Source organism: Pipra filicauda, unplaced genomic scaffold, assembly GCF_003945595.2.
Source record: "Pipra filicauda isolate LSUMZ 115617 unplaced genomic scaffold, ASM394559v2 scaffold644_size270591_pilon, whole genome shotgun sequence".
Classification (NCBI taxonomy): domain Eukaryota; kingdom Metazoa; phylum Chordata; class Aves; order Passeriformes; family Pipridae; genus Pipra; species Pipra filicauda.
Genome location: NW_024104803.1, coordinates 247904 through 270583, shown reverse-complemented (window position 1 = coordinate 270583; position 22680 = coordinate 247904). Strand labels below are relative to the sequence as shown.

At 39.2% G+C, this 22680-nt stretch overlaps 1 protein-coding gene and 1 long non-coding RNA gene across 2 annotated transcripts; one reads left to right on the top strand and one right to left on the bottom strand.

Moving 5' to 3' along the window:
• The first annotated feature begins 13 nt into the window (after window positions 1–13).
• LOC120324662 lies at window positions 14–1998 on the top strand. The gene is made up of 2 exons (XM_039388402.1): window positions 14–653; window positions 714–1998. Exons 1-2 carry the CDS (start codon window positions 248–250, stop codon window positions 1934–1936), a joined length of 1629 nt encoding a protein of 542 aa, XP_039244336.1. The 5' UTR covers window positions 14–247; the 3' UTR covers window positions 1937–1998.
• A 9258-nt stretch (window positions 1999–11256) lies between these two features.
• On the bottom strand, window positions 11257–22674 carry LOC113999327. Its single transcript, XR_005566149.1, has 3 exons — window positions 22538–22674; window positions 17101–17211; window positions 11257–11400 (listed from the first exon to the last, which is right to left on the bottom strand). It is a non-coding gene; the product is annotated as an uncharacterized LOC113999327 (long non-coding RNA).
• Between the last annotated feature and the right edge of the window lie 6 nt (window positions 22675–22680).

Below are 22680 nucleotides of genomic sequence, written 5' to 3'. Positions count from 1 at the left end.
AGAAAAACGGCAGACTACGTTAGGTAGTTGTGGTTCACAGAACAGGGAGAGCTGTGTCAGAGATTCGTCAGCCGAAAAGGGAAGTGGTGTTGTGGGTGAGACGAAATTAGATTCTCTGAGAGAAAAAGGATGTGAAAGCAGCGACTTTGAGGCTAGGTCGCAGGGCATCCCAGCAAACAGCCCGTTAGGAATTTTGCTAAAACGTTGGAATAACAACCCATACACTCTCGGGAAATCAAGAGAGACGATGGTCTATTATTGTATTGAAGTGTGGGGAGGCAGACCAATAGGGAGTGGTATTTGCTGGCCGATTTATGGCTCATTTGAAAGTTGGATTTGTGAGATGCTGAATTTTCACGTTAATGAAAAAAGACCCTATTGTCCGGAGGAGTGCAAATATGCTGTTATCTGGTTGGGGTCTAGTACTCCTACTCGGTTATTCCCACTTAAAGAACAGGGAAAGCAAGTAAATTGTAATAAAGATTCTGAACTCCGGAGTTCACCTCCCCCTTATATCCCTCCGTACTGGGAGGAAAGTGAAGTGACACCAAGTGCTCCAAGGGTGTCAGAACCCGCCATCTTACCTGAGCAAAGGCGGGAATCCACCATTTTAAGTCCAGCAGGGCGAAAGCCCGCCGATTTCTCGGCACAAGGGCGGGAATCCGCCATTTTATCCACACCAGGGCGGGAATCCGCCATTTTACCCACACCAGGGCGGGAATCCGCCATTTTATCCACACCAGGGCGGGAATCCGCCATTTTATCCACACCAGGGCGGGAATCCGCCATTTTATCCACACCAGGGCGGGAATCCGCCATTTTATCCACACCAGGGCGGGAATCCGCCATTTTATCCACACAAAGGCGGGAATCCGCCATTTTGTCGTCCACCTCTGTACACCTGTCAGCCGATAAAGCTAGTGAGTCTTTCTTACCTAATGATATAACAGAGGCTCATGGAATAGCTGAACACCCCCCTCAGAAGTCTCAGTTATACCCTCTTCGTGAAACAGCCGTGCCAGGGAGACAAGGAGGTATAGGATTTGTATCGGTACCTCTCAGTTCGGGGGACGTACGGGCTTTTAAGAAGGAAATGGGAAATTTATTAGAAGACCCCATAGGGGTTTCTGAAAGATTTGATCAGTTTTTAGGGCCTAACACCTATACGTGGGATGAGATGCAGGCAATACTGGGCATCTTGTTTACTGTAGAAGAAAGAGGAATGATTAGAGCAGCTGGCATGAGAAACTGGGACAGAAGGCATCAGCAGGGTCCTGCTGCTGAAACTAAATGGCCTATTGAGAAACCTAACTGGAATAACCAAAGGCCAGAGGATAGAGCTTTAATGGATGATTTAAGAAGTATAATTGTTCAGGGAATACGAGAATCTGTTCCTAGGGGACAGAATATAGATAGGGCATTCAAAGAATATCAAAGAAAAGAGGAGTCACCTACAGATTGGTTGGAGAGACTGAGAAAAAGTTTTCAACTGTATTCGGGAATGGATCCTGAGGATGATGCAATGGGACAGGCGGTGCTCAAGCTTAGGTTTGTCCAGGGATCTTGGGAAGACATTAGAAAGAAACTAGAAAAGAACAGAGACTGGCAGACAAAGGGATTAGATTTGTTGTTAAGAGAAGCTCAGGAGGTGTATGTTAGAAGAGATGAAGTAAGAGAAGAAGAGAAGCAGAGAAGGAAAGAGGATATGCAAAGGAAACAAACCAGGGTTTTAGTAGCAGCCATCAAAGGAGAGCAAAATGCTGTCAGAGAATTAGAGAAGAAGGAATCTTTTAGTCACAATGATCGGTCACAACGGGGAAAGAATAAGAGGACTAATTATAGGGAACTTGAATGTTACTATTGCGGTCAGAAGGGACACATTCAGAGGAACTGCAAAAAGAAGCAGAAAGATGAACAAGTCTTCTTAGAAGACTGAAGGGGTCAGGGGCTCTATCTGCTGGGGACCCCAAAGAATACTGAGCCCTTGATAAAATTAAAAGTGGGTCCTCAGCAACAAGTTCTTGAGTTTCTTGTGGACTCAGGGGCTGAAAGATCAACAGTGCAACAATTACCTCCAGGTTGCATAATATCATCTGATAAAGTTCAAGTAATTGGAGCAAAAGGGGAGCCTTTTAAAGTACCGGTAATAAAAGATGTTGAAATAGAGGCTTCCAATAAAATTGCCTTAGGAACATTTTTGCTAGTTCCGGAAGCAGAGTATAATTTATTGGGAAGAGATTTGATGATTGAGTTGGGAATTCATTTAGAAATCTCAGAACAGCAATTGAAAGTAAAGATTTATGCCCTTACGGCAGAAGATGAAACTCAAATCAATCCAGAAGTGTGGCATACTTCTGATACAATAGGAAAATTAAATATAGAGCCATTTGAAATTTCTATAAAAGATCCAAATAAACCCATCAGGGTGAGGCAATATCCAATTCCCAATGAAGGGAAAATGGGCCTAAAGCCTACTATAGAAAGATTGCTGGCAAAAGGGTTGCTAGAACCCTGTATGTCCCCTCATAATACTCCCATATTACCTATTAAAAAGCCAGATGGGACTTATCGACTGGTACAAGATCTAAGAGAAGTGAATAAACGGACAGTGACAAGATTTCCTGTGGTTGCAAACCCATACACTTTATTAAGCCAAGTGTCACCAGAACATCAATGGTATAGTGTGATAGACCTAAAAGATGCTTTTTGGACTTGTCCTCTAAAGGAGGAGAGTAGAAATTATTTTGCCTTTGAATGGGAAGACCCTGACACTCATAGAAAGCAGCAGCTAAGATGGACAGTTCTGCCTCAGGGGTTCACAGAATCGCCGAATCTATTTGGACAGGCTCTAGAGCAATTGTTGGAATCCTTCAAACCAGGTGAAGGAGTAGTGTTAGTTCAGTATGTTGATGACCTGTTGATTGCTGGAAAGGATGCTGAATCTGTAAGAAAGGAAAGTATTAGGCTATTGAATTTCCTGGGTAACAAAGGCCTGAAGGTGTCTAAGTCCAAGCTGCAGTTTACAGAAGAGAAAGTGAAATATTTAGGACACTGGCTGAGTAAAGGGTGTAAAGGATTAGATCCTGAAAGGGTGAAGGGAATATTGTCGATGCCAGCACCTAGAAGTAAAAGGCAAATTCGACAAATACTGGGACTTTTAGGGTATTGCCGACAATGGATTGAGAATTATAGCAATAAGGTAAAATTTCTATATGAGAAGCTAACTAAGGATAAGTTAGTAAAGTGGACAGATGAAGATGAGAATAGATTAGAGGTTCTGAAGGAAGATCTGATAAATTCTCCAGTACTTAGCCTTCCAGATGTAAAGAAGCCTTTTTATCTATTTGTAAATGTAGAAAATGGAACAGCATACGGAGTGTTAGCTCAGAAGTGGGCAGAGCATAAGAAACCTGTGGGGTATTACTCAAAAATTCTGGATCCGGTTAGTAGAGGTTGGCCTACTTGTTTACAGGCTATTGTAGCTACAGCACTTTTAGTGGAGGAGGCTGCAAAAGTTACCTTTGGTGGAGACTTAAAGGTATATACTCCCCATGATATTAGAGGCGTACTGAAGCAGAGAGCAGAGAAATGGCTGACTGATAGCAGGCTATTGAAGTATGAAAGTGTTCTGTTGAATACTTCTAAGTTGGAATTGGAAGTAACTCATTTACAGAATCCAGCTCAGTTTTTGTATGGTGAACCTCAAGGAAGTGTGGTCCATGACTGTATACAAGTAATTAGTCTTCAAACAAAAATTAGAGAAGACTTGGAAGAGGAGGAATTGGACGTGGGTGAGAAGCTTTATATTGATGGTTCCTCTCGAGTAGTGGATGGACGGAGGAAGTCAGGTTATGCCATAGTAGATGGAGTTACTTTTCAGGTTAGAGAATCTGGATCTTTATGTAATACTTGGTCAGCTCAAGTATGTGAACTTTATGCCTTGCTAAGATCTCTTCGATTACTAGAAGGGAAAATAGGAACTATATTTACAGATTCAAAGTATGCCTTTGGGGTGGTACATACTTTTGGAAAACTATGGGAAGAAAGAGGATTAATTAATGCAAAAGGGAAAGGACTAGTACATGAAAGCTTAATCCGAGAGGTGCTGAGAGCTTTGAGAGGACCTAAACAGATTGCAATAGTGCATGTAAAAGGCCATCAGAAAGGATTAAAGGCAACAGCTAGAGGAAACAATCTAGCAGATGCTGAGGCAAAAAAGGCTGCTTTGTTGGTGATCAATGAACAAGAATTAGAAGGTGAACATGTCCCTAAGTCTTTCAGTACTCAGGAGAAAGAAAAGTTGTTACAAGTTGGTGCCAGAGAAGAGCAGGGAAAATGGTTGCTTCCAGACGGGAGAGAAGTGATTCCTAAGGGGTTGGCTTATAAGATTATGAAGAAACTCCATGAGCAGACACATTGGAGTACCCAAGCTCTAGTAGATCATTTTGGAAACAGATATGTATGTGTAGGAGTGTATAATGTAGCTAAAAAGACTCTAGAAGGATGTTTGATTTGTCAGAAGGTGAATAGAGGGTATCTAAGAAAAAGAGTTAAAGGAGGAAGGGAATTAGCCAAAAGACCATTTGAGAAGATTCAAGTGGATTTTACAGAACTGCCAAAAGTGGGGAGATATCGGTATCTATTGGTACTAGTAGACCATTTGACGCACTTTGTGGAAGCTTTTCCTACTGCTCGGTGTACAGCTAAGGTGGTATCTAAAATTCTATTAGAAGAAATTATACCCAGGTATGGGATAATGATCTCAATAGATTCTGATAAGGGAACTCACTTTACTTCGCGAGTAATTGAGGAAGTAACAGAGTTATTAGGATTCAGATGGGAATATCATACCCCTTGGCACCCTCAAAGTTCAGGACGTGTAGAAAGAATGAATGGGGAAATTAAGAAACACTTAACTAAATTAATGTTAGAAACAAAATTGAATTGGGTAAAATGCTTACCCTTAGCACTACTGCAAGTCAGAACTCAACCTCGGACAGATACAGGTATCTCACCTTTTGAAATGTTATATGGAATGCCCTATGAGTTTGGGACCCCAGTAGATCATCCAATAATGGAGGATGTGTATCTAAAAGAGTATATTATTGAATTAATGAAGAGGAAGCAAGAACTTAGAAGAAAGGGACTTGTAGCACAGAGACCCCCTTTGGATTTGGCAATACATAAAATTCAACCAGGGGATCAAGTGCTAATCAAAACCTGGAAAGAAACATCACTAACTCCACAGTGGGAGGGGCCCTTTGTTGTTCTCCTCACTACAGATACTACTATAAGGACAGCTGAACGAGGGTGGACCCATGCGTCACGAGTGAAGGGACCAGTAACCGGACCAGAGTGGAAAGTGACCTCAGACCCGGGAGACTTGCGGATAAGATTTGAAAAAGTAAAAGCCTACAAATGAATTTCGAGGAAGAAGCAGTAAGGCCTAGCTTATATACTTTCTTTCAGATACCTCAAGGACAGACTTTGAGGAAATCGTATTATGTCTCCTGGAACCTGGAAGGAATCCCTGAACAGACTGGAGGTTCGGGACTGTATAGAATTGTAGGAACACAGACTGTTTTAGCTCATTGTTGTGAAATAGAGACTGACATACCGGAAGGACAAAACCCACACGGAATACCCTGCATAAAACACCCAGGATCCACACATTATAGTTGGATACTCTGTAAGTGTAAAAAATGTGGTAAAAGGTGGCGCTGTGTGTCAATTAAGGGACAACCTTATTGTATGAGGTGCAGGACCAGTACAGCTGAGTCCATACGAGAACAATTGGCACAAGCTGAGATAATAAAAGCTTTTTGTGGTTGGGAGTGGTTAGTCCCAGAGACTTGGGAGGTATATGAAACTAATTGGAATAACGCATTAATAGAACTTTGCCGAGCAAGGTTCTCCTGGAAATCAGAGAGGCCTAGTCGAAGGAGTTACGTTGATTTGTTGGGACTAATTAATAGAGTTCAAAATTTGGAAATAGATGAGTCTCAATCCGAGAGATCAGTGAATTAAGTTATCCCTTGAAGAATATCTCTGCTGCCGAGAAGAATTTGAAACCCCGTTGTTCCCTGCACAGGAACAGACGGAGGAAGGCAGAGAGATACATTTGTAGGGATTTAAATAGAATCACTGAAAGCGGAAAAGGAGACTCAAGTAAAATGGGGCAAAATTTGTTGTTGATTGTTGAATTACTGGTTTTAATGACTTCTCTGGGACTTACCCATCAACCTTTCGAATGGACTTTGATCAGGGCAAAGGATTCTAAGGTTGTAAGAAAAGTGATAACTGCAGTATCTCCCAAATTTAATGTCACTGTCTGTGATCTATTAATGGCTACTATTCCCCAACAATGTGGAAAAGGTGGAGGGAAACCTTCAGTTACAGTGAACAAAGGAGCGACGTATTGGTGCCCCACTTCCAATCCGGGGAGGTCTTTTTGTAATTACCCAGGACATTACCATTGTGGGTATTGGGGTTGTGAAACGATTGCTGTTGCATGGAGACCGGAAAGACCGGATAAGTTTTTACGAGTACAATGGGGACCCCCACATTGCACACCCCCTGCCCTTGGAGGACTGGTACTCCCCAATGAGCCATCCAATTGTGAGTATTTGCAGGTTCAAATTCTCAATCATGAAGATCGAGGGTGGTTGACTGGTCGAACCTGGGGAGTGAGGTTGGATCGGTTGTATGCTGATCCAGGGGAATATGTAACTATACGGAAACAGCCATTAACAGCTTATTCTCAGTTTTTAGGACCAAATCTAGAAATAAAAGAATCCAGGGAGGACACTCTAGGAAAAGAGAAAGAAAATACAATCCTCACCAGACCAGCGCCACAGGAAGCAAAAGTTGTCAAAATCTCTCCCACTGAGTCGGTAACAGAGAACAGGGTATCCCAAGGAGAGGTAGGATCTATGCTAAATATGGTGGAAGCTTCATATAGAGCAATTAACTATACTGATCCAGACATGACCGAATCTTGCTGGTTATGTTATAATATAAAGCCTCCCTTCTATGAAGGAGTAGGGTTAAATCTTACCTTCAATTTTAGCACTGAAGATACCCCGAGTCAGTGCAGATGGGGAGAGAGGGAGGTCGGTCTCACTATGTCCCAAATTAGTGGGAAAGGGACATGTATTGGAAACGTATCCCCAAGTAGTGAAGATTTGTGTGGCACTAAAATAAATAAAGTAGAAGGGAAAAATAATAAGTGGATCATACCACATCAGGGTGGATGGTGGATTTGTTCTAAAGCAGGGTTGGTTCCGTGTGTGTCTGTCTCTGCGTTCGTAGGAAATAATGAATTTTGTGTTCAAGTTGCAGTTTTGCCTCACATGTTATATCGGACTGGAGAATCAGTTTTTGAATTCTGGGAGATGAATGAACATCGTATACAGAAGAGAGAGCCAATAAGTATAACTATTGCAATGCTTCTGGGGTTGGGAGCTACGGGAGCTGGAGTTGCCTCTCTGGTCCAACATAACCATGGCTTGACAGCTTTGAGAACAGCCGTGGATGAGGATTTGGATCGAATAGAGAAATCCATATCCTATTTAGAGACCTCTTTAAATTCCCTTTCGGAAGTGGTCTTACAAAATAGGCGAGGACTGGACTTACTGTTTTTACAACAAGGAGGATTATGTGTAGCACTGGGTGAAGAGTGTTGTTTCTATGCCAATCATTCGGGAGTAATTAAGGACTCTATGTCCAAATTACGTGAGGGAATTTTACAAAGAAAAAGAGAAAGAGAGGTCACTCAAAGTTGGATTGAAAATTGGCATAACCAGTATCCTTGGCTAATGACTTTGGTTTCTACTTTAGCAGGCCCCCTGGTAATGTTGTTTGCTTCTCTGATATTTGGACCATGTATCCTTAATAAGATAATAGCATTTGCTAGGGACAGAATTGATACAGTGCAACTGTTAACTATGAGGCAACAATATGAAGATATGAGTGGGAGGTCTTCTAATGAAGATCAAACCTCCCTTTCAGAAACAACTGGAGAAGCTATGACAATTAGATTTGACCAGCAAATTTATGAGGAAATTAGGAGGGGGGAATTGTTATAAGTAAAACCAGGAAATTTGCTGCTCAAAGGGGAGTTAATGGTGTTGTTGTTATATCTTACTAACCACATTGTTAAGAGTCATAAGTGATTGTGAAATCTCTAACCACGAGTCTGTTAACACAACGCAGAATGACTTGGTATTTTAAAGTTGTTTGTTATAAGCATATTACTAGAGACTAATATGGAGGGCAAGCCACGAGGAGTCCTATGATCAGATGACGTCTACCGATGGAAAATTCCAGGACCACGGCCACATAGAGACTATGGACTTTGATATTATTGGTGGAAGCCCCTCAGCAACGGCAAAGACCCGCGAACGGAGGAGCCAACCTTGGACTAGCCCGCGAAAGAGGAACCAGACAGAGGATAGCCCGCGAAAGTCTCACCAATGGACTATGGACATGACTTAGGGGGGTGGGACCAACGAGGGTTATAATTGCTGCTGTTTCGGTTCCCCATTTTGCGGACTGTGGTGGAGCAAGGGTTTCCCCCGGTCGCCCGGCTAGCCGCTTTTGCTTGTTAGCATTAATAAACCTGTTTTTACCTTGCAAACCTAAATTTTAGCCTCGTTTATCCATCACAGTTTGAAATACTTGCAAAAACAAGTGTTTGTCCAGAATAGTGATTTCAACACTGAGAATAATTTATGAAAACTTTTAATGAAAATAAGGAAGTTATAAAAACAATAGAGCACTGTGGGTTTTTTCTCCTGTGGTGCCTGTACAATGCTTCATGTTCCTTTATCTTATAAAACCAGCAGACCTGATCAATCATTAGAGAAACATGAAATGTATAAAACCATAGAGCTGCAGTCCTTTAACCCAATACGAAGCTTATACATTACGTTGCATATTTTTGTGCTTCCCCTCCCCTCCAACATTTACTTTTTTTCTCCTCTTCTTAAATAGAACTCCTAACACTTTTCATCATCACATTAAATAGACAAAATCCATAAAAGACAACTCCATCAGCAACTTTCACTCACTTCCTGGTAGGTCTTGCCAAGCAAAATAATCCACAGCTTGAGAAACCGAGAAGGGATTTCCCACAGCAAGAATATTCTGGCCATTGCTTTCCCTCCTTCCAGTTTAGAACCTAAGTAGCTTCAAATGTGACATAATAACTTTGAAAAGTGACCAAAAACAATGCTGGGTGTATGAAAATGCAGATCTGTGAGGTAGGAAAGGCTCTTGCACAAAAACATCAACTCCTAATGAAACTATTCAAGGGACTACAAATTCAGTAAGAATTCCTTAGAAATGGATCAGATTCTTACAGAAGAAGCTAAACTGTTGTGGGTCTCTTTCTTTCCTTTTAATAGAGTGAGGTCATCCTGCTTTCACTGGCCCTCTGTTTTGGGAAATGGATTATCTAGCCATTCTGCCAGATGCAGGAAGTTAACAAAATGAGAACTGTGTCTATGTATTCTTTCTATAGGCTTCCAATTATAGGGACATAGCTTTCACTTAGAAAAATAAGAATTGGCTTTCTGTGAATTTAAACTTAGAATTCAAAGTCATGTAAGAAAAATGAGAAGACCTTTTAAACAGAAAAATTAGTATGTACAATTAGTTAAGTATTTATCAGTGTTAATACCTTCTTGTTATTTTCAAAATATTAATTTCACTATTGTTAAACCAAGAAAGAAAAATCTTTCATGCCAGTCTACAGGGAATCAGGATTGGAATACATGTATTTGTCTTGTGTAGGAACTCCTGATCAATGGTGTGTGTGAAATGTTAAAAGGAATATGGAAGAGCAGATTTAATTTATATGTAGACACATATACATACATATATCTATCTATCTATATCTAAATCTCTGTATATATAAAGATCTCAGACCTACATGAAGGCTTGACTTATGTAGGAGAAACTGGGCAGAAACAACACGCGCTGGGCAAGGAGAAGGAAGGAAGCAACTACACAGACATATACTTTCATAATTCAGATATAGAGTCTAGAAAATATTTTTGCCCATAATATGCTGTAAAATATATAATTCTTTCCCACCCTTGAAATACTTCTGCCACTGAGAGAAGGGCTTTTGACCAAGTATTTGACAGATTTCTCAAGGAACACACAAATCTTTCCTTTTTTCTTTAGGTGTTAAAGAGAAAAGCATTCACATATGCAGAGATCCATCCTCTTATTCAGGTTTCTGAGTGGAGGGAAAAAAAATCCAACAGGCTATTTTTTATTTGATTCTTTTGATAACTTATTGTCCCTTCTCCTTCCCAAAAATTCACCTCAGTACCAAATATAATTACCTTAAATTATTAAGATTTTATGAAAACATTTCATAAACATCTTCAACTAAACACTTCATGAACTCTTAATTTGGAAATGGAACTTGCACCAACATTTGCTCAGGAATCTGGAGAAGATACATAAGTGGTACTCCAGTATCACTCCAAGAAATTATATATTCTTGAGAAAGAACAAAACATTGCATATCCATGTCCTAAATCAATTAGCATTAGCTTTGACACTCCTTTTTCCAGATTTGAAAGTCCTCTGGTCATGTCCCAGTATATCATGAACCCCCCCTCTCCATTAGCAGGGACAGGTAACACCCATAAAATGGTTCTGTGATGCAAGCCACGGTCACTGTGGAGGACGAGGAAAACAAATGGAAAAGATTCCAGAAGTGGCGCGAGATTTACAGAAACTGAAGGACAACAGAAAAAGACTCAATCTTAAAAACACATATGGATTGCTAATGCATGCTTTTTATTAATGTACCCCAGTTATTTCTAATTGCATGGACATGTCCAGACTTCTTAGCTCCCTCATGTTCCTGTTCCTCACACTGATTGGCTAAGATTTGCCACAGTGTGGAGTAATTTGTTATTGGTCCCTGATTGTCTTATTTTCCCTCTTACCTTCCCTGGTTTATTCCCTGTTTTGTTTCCTCACCTGTGTGTCTCACGTTCCACCTACTTTTCCAGTACCTTCCCCAAGAACCCTATACAAGCCGGTGCATCCCCACAATAAACTTGCGATAGCTCCAGACCTTCTACATTGTCAGAACCCCTCTGTGCTGTTGTCCTCCCAGTTACAAACCCAGACCATGGCAGGTCACAGTTTAAAAAGTGTTTAAAAAGAGTAATAAAACCAGTAATAATTTAAATTAAGATATTTTTTCTCTCTATCCATCATTACCTGTCCCAGCCCATGAGAACTGACCATCACTAAGAAGTATACTGAAGCCAGTGCCTAAATCCTTTTCCCATGATACTTGTAGGAAGTAGGTTGCTTCTGGATCAGAAACCAGATGAATTCTGTTCAGAATCTTCTCCATTTTCCCAGCACCTGTTTAAAAAGATAATCCTGTTATTTCCCATGGGGTGCTTAACAGCTTTACATAACTAGTATGGGAGTTGGAGGGGGAATATACAAACTTAAGCATGTTTGTAATTTTATTCTATTTTCTTTCAGTTTGTCAGAGATATTTACAAGCAGAAAACTGAACTATAATAAGTAAGGTTTAAAAGAACAGTGTCAACAATTACATATATTTGAATTAAGAATTCAAATTAAGAAGCTGTCAGAAATTACAATACACAAGCACTCTCCCCACGGCTCTGTTTTTAACTTGCCATCACCCAACGTACAGCACATTTAATATAATTCCAAGTAATCAATATTCATCTGGAAGACTATCACATGAAAGCTGCACAGAGTGTAGCAAATGGCAGCAACCCAGAGAAAATATTTTAAACACTGGGTGCAGTGGAAAACAAAATATATGATGTTACGGTGAATTTTTGCTCTACAGCAAAGTAACCTGGTAACCTGTGCTTGACATAAGACCTTCTAAGAATTTAGAAGGTATATATATAGTTTAATATATTATATATATATATATATTTATATATAGTCTAATCTGACTGAGTGATGTGACTGGTAAAAGGCTACATGTTCACTCACACCCTAAAAATAGCATGTAAAAGCAGCAAAAACCCAACTGAGGTATTTAAACTGCATCTACTGAGTACAATGATGCTCAGACAAGTTGGGTACGAAATGCTCTATCAAGTTTTCCACCTAAAGTGTAGCAATAAATAACCATGATCAAGATCAGTTCAGGCCCTGAGGGGACTGTTCTTCAAGTGGTAGTAGAAGGAAGTTCATTCTTTGCTCATGGACACTGAGAGCCAAATCTAGATACAGATTTAACTACATCAGGCCTCACCAAAACTTGGCATTTTCATGTTGGGAGGAACAGTTTTAACTGTAGTTGACTGTCTTGTGCCTGATTTGTCCAGCTCAGCACCCATCAATATTTGAAACTCATCCCAGACAAGTGCACAGTATTCAAAAGAAGTAAAATATGTAGCACTTCGTTTTCAAGTATAAAGCTTTACTATTTACATCCATAAACCACCAGTGTGTTTACTACTACAGATGTCATACTCCAGCTTTCCATTCCCTGCAAATGCACCAGAAACTAAAATGTTACTCAAAAACAATATAGAAAAATTAGTTTCTGTCAAAAAAGAAAAACAAGTTTTCCATTTTCATCATCAAGCAAATGGTCACTTCCAAAAACCTACGGCATGTCTGTGCACCTCTAAGCAAGAAAAAAAATTAAATATTTGGGGCATGGACAACTGGAACAATGCCTTTGCAATTAGTGATTCTAGAAATACAGACATTATAAAGATCTGTAGGGCATTAAGTGGCTGGACATGGGTCAATAAAAGAGCACAGGGAAGGAAAAACAAGTAATTGATAAAGCATGCTCAAGCACACAGACATGTATTTTCCTTTGCCTGTCAGATTCCCTTTTGGTTTTTGCTTATTCTGGAAAAATACAATGAAATATTTTCATAGAAGTCCTTCTCTGAAAGACAGTGTTTTTAAAAAGACTCCAATTACTCTTTTTTACTTAAAGATTGTAGCACACAACCCCGACAGACAGCACTCAAGGTAATGAAGCATATATACAGTCCAATGGGGAGTTTTTGCTTGTTTTATTTGATTCTTATGACAAAGCAGAGTATCATTCAGTGAAAACCACCTGCACCAGAGGCTTTGTTGTTAACACAGACTGTTTATAACAGAAAACAAAGCAACAGAGTTAAATTTTCTGTTTATATAAAGGCAATGAAGTGTCAGTCCTGAGTCAGAAAAACAGGTCAAGAGTCATACAGCAAAGAAATCTATTTATTTATTTATTTAAAGATGCACTAACAAGGTTTTTAAGGCCTGAGACTAAATTAATTTGATATAATAATATCCCATGACTTCACCTTCACACAACAGTATTTTATTGGAGTGATATGGAATAGGTAAAAATTAAGATTCTGTTTAGACAACATCCGTAAGCGATCACCTACCAGTGTAATGGAAGAGCCAGTTAATAGAGCTGAGAAAACCCCCCACACAACTTGTACACCTGTGGTAAAGCACAACCTCAATGAAAACACACTGAGGAGACACACACGAAGCAGAAGAATGTTTCAAAATAAATGCAAAATACAGTTTTCCTGCTTTTCCATGTTTTACTGTGTCTCTGAACAATTCTCCCAGACAGTATAAAATGAAGATACTTTCTCCCAGCTTTTATCTCCTCCAGTGTGCTCACTGACCTTTTGAAAGGAGTATTTCTTATTACTTCATGTTTAGAAACTGCCTCACTAAGCAGAGCTCAGCTTGGCTTCACATCCCCAAGCACTCAAGTGTTCCAACCCATCAGCAAAAGCTTAAGGGTTCTTGGCTGTATATAATGACTGTTATATACTTCTCCTCAAGAGGAGGAACAAACCCTCTTCGTGAAAATCAGTCTGACCAACACAGCACATAGAAACAACACTGCAAACAATAATATTGTACTTTACTGCTTTTGCAAAAACCTGTTTGTAAACAAAACAATAATGAAAACAACAAAAAAATAATATTTCCTTTTCCACAAGCCTCCCAACAATAAAACTCTTTCAGAGTTTAGTGTAGTGTTGAGTAAATGGATATACTGCATACAATTAAAGCATGAATACAGGAAAAAATAGCAAAGGAGCTACCTAACTACTTAGCAGCTAGCAATTACCACTATAGAAAATAAAAATACAGACATTAAAACAGAGCATGTTCCTTACTAATTCACCATAAGGTGAATGCACCCATTCTCAAGGCAACAATAGATGTACACCACTGTATTTCCGAAACAAGAACTTCAGACGGAGGAATTTGGAAATTGGACATTCTACCTACATTCCAGTAACTCTATTTAACATCTTTAAAAGATGTCTTGCTCTATACTTCAAGAGCTGACACAAAACACTCTCCTCATAACTAATCCATCCCAATCCACCACCTGCTCACTAAAATTCCCTCATCACCCCATCACCTTCCAACACGCCAAGTGCACGTGACTCTTCACCGACTAACTACTTTCACCAAGTCAAAATTTCATTATGAAATAGAGGCAAAAATACAAAGTTGAAACTTTAGGACGTACTTTTCCTTTTGCATCTTTGTGTGGGAAGGTAGGAACTGTATTAATGCTCAAAATGGTTAAAAGAGCCACCTCAATTTTGTGAGTCATACTATTTACCAGTCCAGCTGCTGGCAAAGATTGTCAAAAAACCATAAAATCATTGCATAAAAATAGATTATGTTTTTATTGCTACCCAGTAAACTAAATTATTGAAATCAGACTCATTATTGCAGTCTAAAGAGCACCTCTGAATCCATTAGGCCAGAGGAGTACTTTCAAGTGCCACTCGATATTCACCAATGCCATGTCTGTGGGCTCTTTCCCTTCACTGTCTCAGTAAAATGGGAGCAGCCAGTACTTTCTTCCTTCTCTTGATTATGACAAAGAAAACCTGCACAACACTGATGTGCTAGGGCCATAAGAAAGCCAGTGTTTTACTCCTGAAGGGCACAGAGGGTCACACAGAACACCAGCACCTCACCATGCCAGAGCCAAGGACCCAAGACTTGCAGGTGGGAATAGTCAAGTCCCACCCCAAATCTGTAAATCAGAGGCTTTACTGAGGCCTTTGAATAGTTGGAGATTGAGCTGTTTATCTTTAGCACTTTGTCCCTTTGCTCTTTGGCTTCCATAATCTACATTAGGCAATGTTTCTTTCTGAGGATAAATCACTTGTTGGCTGGTGCCTCTGCTCTCAGAACAAACACTGCACACAGGGGCTTCTGAATAAACAAGACACTTTTAAAACTGGTTTACAAAGGATTTTATATGTTGTTTTGGATAGCACTAAGCCCACACCAAAAGCCAGATCTTTCAGGCTGCTCCAACACAGCATCATTGATAATATTTTGAACTTCAGCACTTTATTTTTTTTTCCTCCGTGCAGACTAATGGCTTTTTTTTTCAAATTGCTTGGGTTGCAGGTGTTTCAAACCTCAGCAGCTATGCATGAAAGGCTACTTACAGACCAGAAAGAGCTACTATGTCTTTGAAAGGGAGCAATTAACTTAAGTGCTTTCTTATTAAGAAAAATGGGAGTTCAGAATAGAAGACCATACACTGCTATTAAAGCCTAAAGTTTGATCCCTTCTGACCAGAACAACTACTAACCAGAATCCAATAATCAGAAGGAAGTTAATAGTTAATTTATAATCAGAGAACAGGTGCTGTTCAGGAGATCCTACACATACTTACAAGCCAATAATTGTAGAGTTAAACCAATCAAGAAAAACTCAAGATTGCTTTTAAAGATTAAAACTAGCTATCACTATGTTTTCTAACAGGAGGAAATAAGATAATACCTATATTTATGCATATTTCCAGTTATATATTTCACAGAAATTGATATTCTCGTGTGTTAATTTAAAATTCCATTAACTCAAATACTTCAAGAGAAAGAGCATTAAAAGACCTGCCAAAAACTTCAACTCTGACTGCATTAATCTTAGAACTACTATTGATTCAATAGAGACTTCCTCTTCTTTCTTTTCTTTCTGAAAGAACACGATTGGGCCAACAAACATGAAGAAAACAATACAGCATCTTTCCTGTCCCATCTCACAAAAAGCTTCCCATCCCCTTGGCCACAATACTTGTCTGACACTGAAGAAAGCCTCAATAATAGCCTTCATCTGTAACTTAAAGATAAATCTGAATACCAAAGAAGAGAAGAAAAAATTAGAAAGAGCTCTTTTTTCTAATGAAATTTAGGGGGCTAAGGCATCTTTATATTACATGCATCCTAAATTATATCTAGTGGTTCTTTTAAATTCACTCTATATTAAAGCACAAGGATTACAACTTTGTCAATAATGCAGCTCTGTCTTGAAGATAAATGAACCAAAAATTGGTACTGGATGTAAAGCAGTGACTGAGCGGGTTTATAACTTTGTGCAGGAAAACGGGCCATTTTAAAAATTTGGTCCTACATGGCAATATTTGATCAAGAGATCATAGACTGAACTAAAGAATCAAGGCTCACATGGCTCATATTTGCATTGCTTCCTTCCCACTGTTTCATGGCAGCCACAAAAGGATTGGAAACATACACATACTTTTCTGTGCAATTGTTCCCTCCAAAAAAAACCAAAACCAAAACAAACAAAAAAAAAGAACAAAAAAAAAAAAAAAATCAGTCTTGAGCTTGTCAAACCCCATGGGACAGCAAGATATAGAAGATTTGCCACAAAAGATGTGGAATCCATGATAAGGAACAACCCCTGTCAGGCTTATTTACTGCAGTCACCAGCTGAAAAATGAGGAGAAACAGAAGGAAGCAGACAGTCAACAACCTTTATAGTACGAATCTTACTAAAAAGCCTTGATCTTAATTGTAGCCTGGAGGCAAAGCCCACCCTGGTGTCTTTCATCCCATTGAAGTCTCAGGCCTAACCCACTACCCACTCCAGGCATCCAGACTTGCCAAGTTTACTTATGAGCATCTACATCAAGCTGTAAGAAGGTTAAAAAAAAGGCCTTCAATGTATTAAAATAAATACCCAAGTGGGCAATTATACTAGTAAATACTAGCAAATAAGGGAATACCCAGATAGCTTTTTATAAAAGGGACAAACCTTTCTTTTTCACCCTTTTCTACCAATTCTTCCCAACGCTAACAGTTCAGTGTGCTGGCAAATCCTCACTTTCTAACATCCAAAGATAAACCAGGATACACTGTTATAAACCTGTAAACAATAAAATAAAAATAAAATAAAGTCATGCAATGAACACATTTACTGATGAAAAGGTTAATATTTGTGGCAAAGTTACTAAAACGTGTGCATAGAAGGGAGCAAAGATGAAAGATAACAACCAGACCAGCTTCCAGAGGGCAGATCTGGGATGAAGAGTCAGCAGGCGTGTCTCAGAGAACCAGACTCCCCTACTTCACTGCCTCTGGGAGACGCAAGTCCCAACAAATCCTTTATAACTCCACCCTGGCTTTCCAAGGTCCTACCAAAGCCAAGGGTGGTATAGTGCCTCCCCTTGAAAACCTTAGGCTATTTATTAATAAGATAAATGTGTCTCCAAAATAACTCACCTCCCCACTTAAATTAAAAAAAAAAAAAAATCAATATAAGCATATATCAATCTCCCCCATAATCTCTCTGAAAAGACAGCATTAAAAGTGTTACGAGTTTTGCAGATAAAAAGCAGAAAAAGGAAATTGTGCCAGATGCAACTTCTAAGCCCAACGTATTCAATCAGTAAAAACAAAGATATGACAATTTCAAGTATCTTAGACGTATTTTTAAAACATCTCTGCAGTGCTCAGTAATACAATATTATGTATTTGAAGACAGTACAGTTGAGGAATTTTTTAGGGAGGGGGAAAAAAAAAGCAGCATGTTTTAATCACCCTTTGTTCATCCCAAAATACTCCAATATGTATGTTTTTTGATGTATATTTGGATAACGCAGTAGTCTGGTTGAGGTATCATCTGTTTTCCAAAACACTGCCTTCTTCAGGATTAAATATTATCAGGATATTCAATAGAAATCTGTCCCACAGACTTCCTTTGTTTTCTACTTTTTAGTCCCCATAGTACGATCTCGCTGTTTCTGTAAACACATTAAACTTAACGTCACTGAGTGACAGATTCCACTAAAATCTGCCTTTTTCTTTTTTAATTTTTCAGTCTACTAAATTCAGTACTACTGAATCCACAGTAGCTCCATAGGCAAGAGTAATAAGTCTGAAACAAAGATAAATGAAACAAAGAAATCAGTGTGTCAGGTAAATACGTATGGGCATAATTCTGCATGTAAGGTTTCTGAGGAGTTTTGAAAAATTGAGCCCAGGAACCTGGAAAAATAAGTTTCACCAAATGTAGCCCCTTCAGTGGAACAAGGGCAGGTATAAATGTGAAGTCTTACACATCCTCCCACCTCTACACCTAAGACTTTTCAAAGAGATGGATTATTTTAATTTCACGTCCCTGTCAAATTAATAATAAAAAATGGGCTCAGGCTCTAAATTGCTTCATCTTGCTAAACTGTTTCCTAAGGCACTTTCTTTGAAGAAAATTCTGCATTACCCAGTCTTCATTTAACGAAAGTTTTATTATGTTTTTCTTTCCATTCACTATTTATCTACTGGTAAAAGGCAACATTGAGCTCCCTGAAAACAAAGAGCTCACATTACTTAAATTTATTAATTTAAAAATTGTAATTCACTTTGTTTTGTCTGACCCACATGGAAAAATAATTCACAAGATGTTCACAACAAAATGAGTTATTCACTTTCGATGCACTTAAATTTAAGTGCCATGTTTGTCACTTGGCATTGAACATTAATTACTTTTCTGATGGATTAGGCGGAGTTTGAAGATAAGGTAAAGAGACATATACACTGAATACCTATTTCACTTGTTTCCACAGGCACCACTGTAGCTTAGGCTTTGTGATAATGCACATTTAACCAACCAAAACACGGCAGAAGCACCAGTACACAAATCCCATAACCTCACTAAGCACTGAGCAAACAAGAACCTTTGTTCTAAGAAAAAAAAAATATATATAAAAAAAATAAGGACACAGTTCCACAGAAAATTCAGTGGCCACTGAATTTACACCCTGAGCCATCATTTATGAATCTATGAGCTTGTAGTGAATCAGAACTTCAAATAAAAGCCACATTCAGGGAAGAAAGAACCCACAAAGAGCTTCACAGGAGTCCCCTGTGCTTTTTGCATCTTAAGTTCTGTACATAAAAAACATAAAGCCTCTCCAGACACATCAGCTCACTGCTCTTCCAAGCAATTTTCATAACTCTTTCATGTGATAGATCTTACTGTGGACTAGGAAAAAAAGAAAAAAAAACCAAACCAACAAAACCCTGCTCAAAAATTTAACCCTTACCCAAGACACTTAATGCCAAGTGGGGAGTCTACTTCAGGAAACCAGTTTTTCAATATTAGTTTTGCCTCACATCTACTAAAGAATTCTTTAAATGAAATCTGCAGATGACACAGTAGGGGCACACCAGGGGAAAAATGCCACTGACACTTGAGCTGAGAGGGCAATTAAGCACTCATTAGGAAGCATAAAACTGCTTTGACACTCTACCAATTACACAGAGTTTTGAGATCTTAAAATGTAAAGTCTGAAGCACCAGAGGGGTCTTAGGGTGCTGTGTTAAGGATGTAAGCCTGAGAACTCAATTAATGCAGGTACATGAGCATAAAAAAACCAAAAGTGTTTCGTGCACAAACTCTTTGTGCGCAAGAGTCACTTCTCCACAGCCCAAATAAACTGTTTCAGTGCAGTTTTAGGTAAAGTACTCCCACAATACATTTTCTTCTCTTTCAATGTTACAAGTTCCCCTTTTTTTTTTTACCATCAAAAGGGCCAAAATCACAACATGAATCTGAAATTAATGAAATATATATATACAATATAAATTATATAAGTATATATACACACTATGCAAAATATACACATACTATACATATACTATTAATATATACTTAAAAAATTCCTCCTCTACCTCTTTATTTGAAGAAAATTAAAAAATATTTTTAGGATAGTTAAGGTTAATAAAACAAATCCGTGGAACAGCCAAGATTTTAAAAAACGATGAAATACAAAGCACATTTTTCACCTATAGACTTTGATCAATACAGAGGGGAAAAAAAAAAACCTTTTCTCTAATACTTCCTTCAGGAGATTTAAGTCAAGTAGGTTCATTACCAAAAAACACAGGATGCTTCACCTGGTTCCTTGCCTCTTATCTCCAAAAATAATTATGTCAGCTTTCACCAAAATTAACATTTCTGCCCAGGCCATGCTGGACTCTGCAAATTAATGACCAGTTTTTCAGTTGGGGTAATTTAATTTAATATAAGCCCACACAACACAGTTGGCTGCCTCCAAGGACTGTTGTATCTTTGCTCATTGGCTCAGCCCAGGCAAATCCCTCCTCAGGCTTTTGTGAGGTTTCCACCTCAGGCCTGACACAGCTGAAGGCATTTGGAAAGCCCCAGGCTCCCTCTTTCCTGTCCAGCTACTGTGCTGAAAAGGGTGGCCACTATAACCCCTTTGTAGACTTGTAAACAAACAATCCTTTTCATAATCATTAGAATAATTTTGAAAATACAATCAAAGAACCACCAAAACCAAAAACCAAAACAAACAAACAAACAAAAACAATTAAATGAAAAAAACACCAAAAAACAAACCAAACAAACAAAAACAAATGCAGGCTGTGATAGGATATATAGCCTCACTCTTCCTCTAATTATTTCTGCCCCAAGATAGCCAGCAATTTGGCTGATCAAGGGCACAAGAGTTCTCAGTCTCTCTGCTCTTAAAATCACACAATATCGGTCTCCCTTTGTTACTATTTATTTCACAATCTCTGCTCTATCTCTCTGCTCAGTTGGAGGATACCTCTTCACAGAAAACTCAGCTGAGAGTCTGCAGAGGAGATGCAGAAATATCCAATATTTTTCCATGTTTTGCAAATTTGGCTAATTTAATCAAGAAATATTTTGTGAAAACAATAATCTGCCTTAAGAGACAGTAACACCGGAGGCCCTTGCCCAGGCACACACATACAATGAACCTTTTTTTTTCCAACTTGGAACTTTTCCTGTAAGACGTGTTCTTCGTGTTGATCAGATTTGACACTGTTAGATCAGCAAACAACAGTAATTTGTTTTGTAATTATTTTCTACATTTTGCCTGAGCTTGTGTCAACATGGTACCAAACATAATTCAGTAACTCCTTTGTGTCTTGACATATCTTGGACACCAGTCCTTTACCATTACATTATCTGATACAACATTCCACTCATAATCTTCAAAATCACAGTAGGTTTTTACCACCTTCCCTTTTTTTCCACCTCATCTACAGAGATAAAGGAGGTGGGGAAGACTAAAATCCACAAAGACATCCTGATTATAATTAGCAGGAGTTGAAAGCCACTGTTTCTTAACCAAGGAAAAGGATACAGCTCAAGTCAGGGATGGAACTAGAGCAAACTCCATTTTTGGTGGGAAAAAATATCATTTCAAGACCCATTTAATAGCATTTTACAACAGCTGTCTAAATTAGACTCTTGGTTATCTAATGAAGTTAGTCCAGATCATAACTCATGCACATGATTTTATGGGTTCCACACAGTATCAACAAGCACCCCACATTTTTGCCAGGTATATCAGTGAAGAAATCACAGCTGCTTCCTGTTAACCTTGAAGAATCAGATAATAACTGGAGTCCCTGAAAACCTCACCCCAGACTCTGGGTGATTCCACCCACTCTTCAAGGACCTGTGTTGCTTTTTCATCTGGGGCTCCTGAGCTCTAACATAACCCCTTAAAAAACAACCTCCACCTACTGCTAATCCCTAGGTGACAAGAGCGAGGGATTAAAATTTCTCATTCTCAAGTGGCACTGAAAGATAACAAGCACATCAGAAACAGGCACAGAGACAAAACAGCAAGTGACCCTGCAGGACTCATGGCACATCCATGAGCACAATAATCTGCAAGGGATTTCACACAGGAGCTCACCAGAAACTACTGAAGTAGGAAAAAAGTATAAAAAATTTATCATATAGGGCATGTTTGTAAACAAAACTACACTAGAGGAACCTAGCTGACAACCTGTCTTCAGTCACCAAAAGAATACACCGTGTTCATGATGAGGACACAAAGCACCTTTAAGACAACAAATTCAAAAATTCTTGGAGAAATGCAATTACAGACAAGAGGATGAAAACTGCTGCAAGGGGAAAACAGAGAACAGGAGCCAAAATACAAGAGACCAGAGCAGACTGTGGTAGCCTCCAAAGCCAGCCTGGATTGTGCCTATGGAACAACAGAAGAAGAAAATATAAGAAGCTGCTAATTAAAAAAACTAGCCTCATTAAGGCGTTATTTATGTTATTAAGGCTTCGGCAGCACAGGGCTCACGCCCGCAGATGCCGGAGGGCGAGTAGAGACCTCCACACCCCGAATACAACCACCAACAAAGCAAGCAACCAAAAAAAACACCAAAACCCCCACATTTTTGACGTTGAATAAAACACGTGGCTGCGGCGTGCCCGGAGGCGCAGGGCCGGGTGAGGGTTTACTGATCGCCGTTATAGCGTTATCCTGGCACGGGACAGCGGCGAACCCCGTGGATCATCCCGTGGATCACCGCTCGG

Coding starts and splice junctions, on each gene's coding strand:
- LOC120324662 (XM_039388402.1), top strand. CDS start 248: ATGGTCTATTATTGTATTGAAGTGTGGGGAGGCAGACCAATAGGGAGT. Junction 654..713: donor CGCCGATTTCTCGGCACAAG/GGCGGGAATCCG, acceptor TACCCACACCAG/GGCGGGAATCCGCCATTTTA.